Source organism: Phocoena phocoena, chromosome 1 (genome assembly GCF_963924675.1).
Source record: "Phocoena phocoena chromosome 1, mPhoPho1.1, whole genome shotgun sequence".
Lineage (NCBI taxonomy): Eukaryota > Metazoa > Chordata > Mammalia > Artiodactyla > Phocoenidae > Phocoena > Phocoena phocoena.
In genome coordinates this window covers 101,372,701-101,382,430 of record NC_089219.1, presented here as the reverse complement: position 1 = coordinate 101,382,430, position 9,730 = coordinate 101,372,701, and the positions used below count along the sequence as shown (strand labels likewise).

Genomic DNA, 9,730 nt, shown 5'->3' with positions numbered 1-9,730 from the left:
TGATAGGTACATCTTTACATACGAAATGTAAGCAACTTATTTAGGGATAGGTGGGCAGTGTTTTAGTGGAGTTTAAATTAGGAAATTATAAAACTGTGTTAACATATTCATTTCATTTTAATAGGATTATTCAAGATAAAGTTGTAGCCATTTTCAACAAGGATTGATGATCAGAATTTTTCTTTTTAAAACATTTTCAAGTTAAAGATGAAAGGAAAACGCTGGAATTGTTTGAATTCTAACTGACAGGATAAAGAATATAGTATTTCACAGTTACTTGTAATGGAACCTCAGTAAAATTCATCACTTGTCATGCACCCAACTGGGAACATGGATGTTGGTTTTTCTCGTTCTGCTGTTCAAACACTGTCAAGAAGCCACTGCAAAAACATCAAACAAAAAATTTCTCAGTGGGAAGGAAGAACTAATGGTAAATCTAATCCAGATAAGTGCGATCCAAAGGACTTTGGAGTGAGATATAATAACTGTAATCAAGAGATTCTTCTTAAGAGAAATCCTGTTGCTGAGGGAAAGAGCAAAAAACTGGATGTCACCAACTCTCAAAATGTTGATCAGGGTATTAATGAAGATGCCAAAAGCCACAATCGAAGTGAGGATGAAAGTGAGAAACGTGAATATGATGATACACACTTCTTTAAAAATGAATCAGGATCCAACTGGGTATGTTCTCGGGCCAAACAAACTGAAAGCTGGAAAGAAGTTTTGGATCCAGAGACTTCATTACCTCCAGGAAATTTCTATACCTCACAGATATTGTGGAAGAAAATAGAAGCAGTTCCCCCAGATAAAGTCTTAAATTTAGCTTTAGAACATTGTGACTCTTCAGTAAAAGAACTGAATTTCAGAGGTCTGGATAGGTCATATGGAGTAACGAAGAGCTTAGAAAACATTTACTCTGAACCTGAGGGACAAGAATGTGGACCTTCTATAAATCCTTTGCCAAAACCTCGTAGGACATTCAGATATTTATCTGAATCTGGTGATATGCCATATAAAGAAAGAAACTGTGACAGAAAATACTGTGAAAATAATTCTTGTACAGAGCCCTCTTTAGCCTCTTCTCAGGAACCTGAACCAAAGAACTATGGCAGAAAAATCAGAGGGAGATCTAAAAGGTATGTTTTTATTTGAAAGGTAATGATTTTTAAGTATTTTCCTTATAGAACTATTGAGCTTCTGTTTCCTTTTCAAACCAATTTCCATTTCCATGTGTGGGTTACACCTATAATTTGATTATACAGATGTTGATTAACCCAAGGGGAAAATACATACAAGCGAAACAGTAGGAGTATAGGTAATATCCAGGACAATTTACTGACATAAGTACTGTAGAAAAACTTCCATTTTATATCTTTAAAAATGTATAGGGGACTTCCCTGGCGGTCCAGTGATTAAGACTCCGCGCTTCCAATGCAAGGGATGTGGGTTCGATCCCTGGTTGGGGAACTAAGATACCACCTGTCATGCGGTGCGGCCAAAAAAGAAAAAAACAATGTATAGGGAAGCAAGTACATTCTTCTACTTCATTTAGGACATGCTGGCATTAGCCTCACTTTTTATTACAGAGTGAATTTAATAAAGTACCTAAAGAAGAACATGAATGTAATTGGCTAAAAGCCTCCAGTTTTCTCATGGTGCGTATAGGGCATCAGCCTAATTTATTATTCTTAGGTATCTGATAAAACACCTTTGTAATTTTGTACACTAAGTCCTTTTCTTATCAATTTGTGTCTATCATACCAATATAAAGAATACTAGAGTTTTACAAGATACAACTTTAAAATGTATCTCCTTTCTTAAGGAAATCCTTTGAATTTGAGGACATTCAGCACTTTCGAAATCAGAACTCACGGAAGATTCATGAAGAACTTAGAAGAAATTCTGGCTCAGCACTTTATTACACACAGTCTGAGGACAATATCTATGAGGATATCATATGTAGGTGTCCACAAACTTTGCAATTAAATTTAGTGAGTATGTAGTTGGTGGAGCCCTTAACTAGAGTATGTTATTTTCTTTTACAATCAAGCATGTCTTGCTCTAGATTTTCCTTTCTAATATTGAAACCTTTGTTGTATAAATTCCTTAATTCTCTAATGGATTTTACAACTAGTTTATTGGACTGTTCAGTTCAGAAGTAGATGTGTGTAGTATGGTATTTTGAGAATTCTTTGAGGTTGGTTGGACGCCTGAGTGGTTTGTGAGCTTAAAGTACCATTGATTTTGAGACCTACATCCCTACAGCAATGTAGAGTAGAAAGCTGAACATATTTAGTCAGTTTTTGCTTTCTTTTCCTTTTAAGTGTAGTCAGTGTGTTCCCATTTAATTATGTTCCTCTAAACTTTTTTTTTCATTATTTTTCAAGATCCCACCAAAGAAAATCCATATGAAGATATTCCAGTGCAGCCTTTGCCCATGTGGAGGTCTCTTTCAACATGGAAGCTACCACCCCCTAAAAGTGCTTTCAAAGCACACAAGGTATAACCAGAGAAATAAGAAAATACTAGAATCTTATTTATGATTCTACAAAAAGGTTAAAATGGTTTAACTAGGGCCAAAACTAAGAGGCACTGAGATGTTGGTTTATTGTTCTTTGTTTTATTTTGGGGGGAGCAGCACAAAACTTTTTTTTTTGGTTTTGGGGAGGGGTTTTTGTTTGTTTTTTTAGCGCTTGAGAAGACTTGAATACAAACACCTTTAGACAGACCATAAACCTTTTAGTTCACTATAGTTACCACAGCACTGTAATAGTCTCACATCAACCTGTGGCCTAAATTACCTGTCTGGTCCCTGCAAGCACTCACCAGCCCTGAAAGCAAAGGCTGCCTTGAGTTAATGAGGACTCTGAGCTATTGTTTTCTGGAAATTTGATTACACTGTTGTAGAAGAACTTGGATTAGAAACCCAAGAAACTTCTTTACAAACAGTGAAAAAGAAATTACAGTGTCCTCATTTTAGATGATTTTAAAGGAAAGATAAATATTTTGGGGGGATAGCTTTGACTTTGAGAACACAGGCATTACCTATATGATCTTACCTTAGCAGTACCTCTTCTGTTTTAGCTTCCTCCCAAACCTCAGTTACTTCACCGGAAGACTATGGAACCGAAGAACTCACAAGTTTATTTATGGTCAAAGCTCACAAAGGATACCACGTTGCCTGTCACTTTAACTGAATGGAAGCTTTTCCGAGCTGGAGAAGTTGCAATCAGGAAAAGGAAAAATCTTCCAAGGGTAAGAACTCCAGTACTTTGATTCTTCAACTCTTACTTCAGCATTTCCACAAATGCGAATAAATAAACTTTAGACTGAAATGAATAATAGGTTAGAACTGACCTACTGGAATTAGAAGATTTGGAAAGTAGCCTTAAGCTAAGTTTTTGCTCATGCAAGAAAAATGCATGAATGGCTTTTCCCAAGGTTTTTGTGTGTATGTGTGTATTTGGAAAATTGATTTTAGATGGAGGGCTTCACTCTAGTTACCTTAGTTCTCATTAAAATCAGCTGCTGGTGTGAAGGAAGCCCTAGAACCTCATGTAAAAGGACCTTCTAGTAAGCTGGCTTCAGTGTTGTTCTCACTTATTTGTATAACAGCCAAAGTTAATTCAGTTTTGTGCCTGAGTTTACAAATTTTCGGTAATGACAAAGTATATGCCAAAAATGTCCACTCAAAGGAAGGAAAAAAGAAATTTTACTATTACTTGGGAAAAGAAATTTTTGCCAATTATATTAAATAAATGACTTCTTTCTCAAGGGAGAAAAGGCAATAAGTCTGTAAATCATCTCAATGAGAGCCACTGAACCAAAATAAAGAAATTTGGATTATTTGTAATATATATTTTTTAAGAGAGACATTTAAGAAATTACAGGAAAATATTTAAAAACTGTTTATGTTATTTTGTTCTGTAATTCAGAATGTTTTCAGGGTTACTATGCAGAAATAAAATCATTTAAATAGTATTCCTGTCTTTAATCCCATCTGAATTAGCTACATTCATTTAGCACATGATTTCTATACCTGATTTTAACATTGAACAAAAGTCATAGCTGTTTCTTGGTGTAGTAACTGCTGATTGGTTCCTTGGGAAATATTCTGTTCCACAGTTACTTTAATTCTTCTGATCCATTTCCTGCCCCTCCCTCTTTAATATGTGAAGTGTTAAAGACACAGAGTTTTTTTTAAAGCACTAAACTGATCTCTCTGGAAAAAAAAATCTTTAGGTGTTTATTCTCCTGTGTATGGTGAGGACTACTTAAAAATCAGAGGTTTAAAGAATTTCCAGGATGTATGTATATATAATGCATAACAATCACTTTCCTGTACACCAGGAACTAACACCGCATTGTAAATCAACTATACTTCCAAACAAAAAAAAGAATTGCTGGCACAACAAAGCAGCCTCCCACATGTTCCAGAAACAGCAGATCATGCGTTCACAGGGGCTAGAACACAAGCACATAAGGAATTGTATTTAAGATGTGGTTCTTGGAATAGCATTAACAAATATTTAGAAATTATGGATTGTGGAATTTAATGAGACCCAAGGATATTTGCAGTGCTTTTGATTTCATGCCTCAGTATTTTATGTACTGTGGATCCCTTGAGTACTCAAAGCCTGTTCTCTTTCTGATTATAGGTGAGATGATCCAACTTTTCCTGTTTGGATATTTTCCCAAAGGTTTTCTTGAGAAGTGGGGAAGAAAAAAATGGTGATGAATTCTTGATTGTCAGGCAGGAACAGACTGTTAGCATTTCTACCTGTGACCCTCCTTGGATTAAATCCTTTTAGGATGTTTCATTTGCAATACAAATTTTGGTTTTGGACTATCTTCGGGAACAACATTCCTTGAGGAAAGCAGTTTTCACTTATTTCCTCTTTGATGACTAGACCTATCTCTGGAAGGGAAACTGGTTTCATAGTTTGAAAGCAACTGATCTAGTCCATATGCCTCTTCCCTACCCTTCCTTTCTTTCTCTACTGTGGCAATCTGTGTGGGATTGTTTGCTAGAGTAGATTTCCTAATGTTTTATATTTTTTGTGTCAAGTGTGTACAGCAATATGGTTTTCATCATTTCTTAGGAAAACTATTCTACAGTATTTCCTATAACTAGAAGGTAATTATAGGCTCCTAGCTCATAATCAAAATTTAAATTTTATTACTTTATCTCATATTTCTAGAATAGATAGTTCCCTTTCCTTTATAACATTTGAGTATACTTTTAAGTATACTTTTCAAATACACATTAATAATTCTACTATTTTTGGTCCTTATGTATCCAAAATACATGTTTACTCTCATACATCTTTCCTATAGCCCCTAGCAATACCTTTTTACGTTGGATTCTCTTATTTTTTTTAATAATGCTAATATTTAAGAATATTGGTAACTTTTCACTTGAATTATAGCTATGAAAATCTTGAATAAACTCATCCAAAAATGTGGGAATAATCTGCATATTGGAAGCACATGTTTCTCACATGTTATTTTTCTTGCAGTGGACTGATTCACTGCTTATGGATTGCCAGGATTGCTAGAGAAACAAGGACAAAGGAAAAAACAAGAACATTTTTCTCAAGCAACTTTGTTGGTTATCATATTATATAATGTTCCTAACAACTGTAATTCTGGGCATTAAATATGTTAAATCAATATTGATAGTTAAGAAAAAGTTTGGAATTTTAAGAAAAATATACATAGAAAAACTAATCAGTTTCTCCTTTTAAAAGTGGCTGTTGATCAGCTTTAATTCTTTTCTCTTTTTTAAGCCCAGTCTGTCTGTCTGTCTCTTTTATACACACTTCCCAGAAGCAAAGAAAGAATTTTAATGAATAATGCATATTAAATGGAACATTGTTTTGTACTTGGGCATATTTGAGAATCTCCTATTTTTATGATATGTTTCCAAAATAAATTATAATATTAGTGCTCCCAGTAGCAAAGGAGTATTCCTTTTGACTAAAGCTTTCTAAGTGTGATTATCCTCTCTTTGCAAAAATTCCTGGGAGCAGACATAACTGTGCCTCACCCTGCCTTACAAGTGAGTAAATATCCCACTTCCTACTCTGGGCTCGCAAAAACTTGAGTCCATTGGTAAGGCTTGGTCAATATATGGAGTGCGGTAGCCAGATTTCCTGCATGTTGTGACATGGAATGACAAGCAATCTCTCTCTAAGAACCTGTGCTAAACTTCCTCTGGAAAGGAAATATCCTTTCCCACTTCTCTTACCCATGTTAAATGGAGTATGTATTAGAATAGCATATCAACTTACTAAAGATAATTTAGATTCAAAATTGAAAAATGTAAAGGTTTTTATTTATAAAATGGATCTTTCTCTGAACGAGAATCACTAATAAGTTAATATCAAGCTGCAAAACTTGTTGGTGTCTGTTTTAGCTTGTACTTTTCTGGTCTTTTTTCAGCTTGTATTGAAAATAGATGATATATTTGAATCTAAGAGAGGGAAGAAGAGGGTAAAGTTACACCCTTACACTGGAAAAGATGTACCTCCCTCTAAAGGTAAGAATTGTTCCAACTGTCCATAGCTGTTAGCATATGAGGGGCAAATCATTAAATAATTTAATGTTTGATGTGAATTATAATTTTTGGTTTACTTTCCTGTCTATCCCACTTAAACATAAAACTTCTTTAGGCTAAGGGATTATTTCTTGTTCTTCCTCAAATCCCTTTGTTTAGTTCTGTACCAAGTAATAACTATTGGATGAATAAGTAAATAAATTAAAAAATAGTTATAAACCAATGAGACTAATTTTCATGGACAGGTTGCATCCTTATTATGTAGTACTACTTTGATTTATAGTATTTTGTCAGTATAGACTCTCTCAGTGGAGAAATGAAAATATTAAGTATATATATACTGAATGTGTGTGGTATTCAACCTATAGTCATCTAATAAGTTCAGTAGTTTTATTCTTCAGATGCCTAGATAAAACTTAGATTGTCTTAAGAAACTTTCAACATCTATAGTGAATTATTATTGTAGAATCTTCTTTACAACTTTAACTTGGTTGTCTGGCAAAGGATGTGTAGAGTTTAGCAATTTTTGTCTGTGAGATTCATAAGTGAGAAACAACAGCCAAGTCATACCAGAAAAGAATATTTCATATTTTTGCAGACTTCCAGAGACAGAAATTTCTTCATTTCCATTGAAAATCTCTTCTTCATTCTAACAATTACTATGTGAAAATAAACTTCCCCATTCAATAATTCAAGACTCTTTCTTCTTACTTTGTGATGATTAAAATCAACTCATCACCATTTTAAATGTGAGTTTTCATATTTTCAAAAGCAATTATTACAACATTTCAGCCTTCTCTTCTGTAGAAGAAATACTTCTGGTTATTGTTAATAATAATAGCTACCATTTACTGAATGAAGTAATAGTTTCTTTATGTACTTTATCTGGTGTATAACGTATGACCACACTGGGAGGTAGGGACTGTCCTAATTTTACAGAGGAAGAAGCTGAGCCAGAGGAGGAAGCATCAATTTGAATCAAGGAACATGATACCACAAAGTCTTATTCTTCTCTATTATGATTGTTTTTTTAAATAACGGCATGTAGCAAATATTATTGTTTTATAGATAAGGAAATAAATTATAAATTGCAAATTTTGTGAAATATCAAGACACTGGAACCAGGACAAATTCTTAGAAAACATTATCATTGTCCCATATTAACAGCACTCTATTGATAACTGTATTCACCAGATATGCCACCCTAGGTAGATGATCACCGATCTCTTATTTTATTTGAATGCTTTATGGATTAGGAACATTTTAGTAAATTTGGCTCGAAGAAAAGTTTTTGAAGAGCCATATCCTTTTTTCCACTGTATCATTATTGAAAAGAAAAAATTCAAGAGCATAAACTGCCAACTTCTAACACATACACACACAAAAAGGAGTAGTCCCTACAAATTTTTCTTTTGCATGGCTCAAAGGAAATATGCATTTACTCAGTCTCTGTGGCCAACTCCTTCAGTGGACCCGAGGAATTTCTCTCATGCCTGAGGATCTCCTGGCTCAGTAGTCAACAGTTCTCAGATTTTTGTTTACCTCCTTAAGCTTTTGTCTGTATATCAGCAATGCCTCATAGAACCAGATGATTATATTTACCTACTCTGCCAGTACATGCTAGGTTTTACCGAATCTGTTGCAACCTAAACAGTTCTTTAACTCTCAGTTATCAGGTATCACAAAATGATTTATTGTCCTTCTTCAAAATTATAATTTTGTGTGTTGAAGTCACATTTTAAAAAGGGACAACCTAGTACTTTTTTGATCCCTACAGATTCTCAACAGATTTTCCTATTGGCTTATAAACCCCTTAACCTTCATTCAGTGTCTTGGAATGCAGATCGTCAAAACCCATAGATGTGAATATGTTAAAGCCATTTAAATGATCTTTTGTAAGGTCTTTTCCAGGTAAATTACCTTTCCTCCCTTCCCTCTTTCTTTTTTTTTTGTCTTTCCAAACACTTCATGGGCTCCCAAGAGGTGCTTGGTGCTAAGGACACAAATAGGGCTCAGGAGCTCACAGTGTTTGTTCTTTCATACTGAACAATATTTTATAGCCCCAGTATACTTTTTGTCATTGTGGTTAGTTTGAAGTTATAAAACCTGTACAGTACACAATATTTAAATACCTGCTTTTTCTGTAACACGTCTTGTGTACCTTTCCCACATGTCTAATGAAGAGACAGTATTTTTTTTATGTTCTCTTCTTCCTTATTACAAAATTAAAATGAGCACAGCAAGAAATTACAATAATATAAAATAACATAAAACGGAAAGCCAAAGTTTCCCAAACCTCCTCCTACTAATCCCAGAAAATCTTATGCACATGCAAATATTTTTTCTCCCCAAATACTTTTATACTATTCAGACTTTGTATATCTTGCTGTTTTAAAAAATATATAATTAATATACTTTGGAGGTCTTTTGGTATCAACACATAGAGATCCACATAGCTGTACTGTATTTCTTGGTATAGATGTAAAAGAATTTTATTTAGCTGGTAGACATTTTGGCTGTTTCTAACATTTTATTTAACCTGTGGATAATTAAGTTTTATAAATAGGTAGATATATAGATATAGATTTTTTTCTTCAAACAGTGCTGTAATATATATTTTTTGTTTATATATTTTTTTGTATGTTGGTAAGAATACATCTGTAGAATAAGTTCCTAGCAGTGCACTTAATCAAAGAACACATACTTTAAAGAACACATAAATTAAAATTTTTATAACTGCTGACAAATTGTCTCACAAATAGATTTTAACAACTTAAAAAAAAAACAGCTTTGGGCTTCCCTGGTGGCGCAGTGGTTGAGAGTCCGCCTGCCGATGCAGGGGACACGGGTTCGTGGCCTGGTCCGGGAAGATCCCACATGCTGCGGAGCGGCTGGGCCCGTGAGCCATTGCCGCTGGGCCTGTGCGTCCAGAGCCTGTGCTCTGCAACAGGAGAGGCCACAACAGTGAGAGGTCCGCGTACCGTAAAAAAAAAAAAACAGCTTTATATTTCTATGAAGAGCTTTTGAAAATGGTTTTTTCCTCGTAATCTTCATTAATACTGTGTTTTATTAGAGCTTTTTATTTTTTGCCAGTATCATGGTTGAAAAGTGTATCTTACTTATTGTTTTAAGTTATTAAATTTATTTTATTAATTATGACTTTGGACAGTT

The 9,730-nt window shown here is 34.2% G+C and overlaps 1 protein-coding gene across 2 annotated transcripts in view; it reads left to right on the top strand.

Annotated features, from left to right (window-relative positions):
* Positions 1-330: 330 nt before the first annotated feature.
* DENND2C (DENN domain containing 2C) overlaps positions 331-9,730 on the top strand; it is a 36,194-nt gene continuing 26,794 nt past the window's right edge. Inside the window, exons 1-5 of one of the 2 annotated variants that reach the window (XM_065875022.1) lie at positions 331-1,136; positions 1,823-1,959; positions 2,388-2,500; positions 3,085-3,255; positions 6,445-6,541. In XM_065875022.1, coding sequence (XP_065731094.1) covers positions 331-1,136; positions 1,823-1,959; positions 2,388-2,500; positions 3,085-3,255; positions 6,445-6,541 — 1,324 coding nt within the window. The remainder of the gene's footprint in view (positions 1,137-1,822; positions 1,960-2,387; positions 2,501-3,084; positions 3,256-6,444; positions 6,542-9,730) is intronic. The other variant, XM_065875029.1, reaches the window with a different exon arrangement.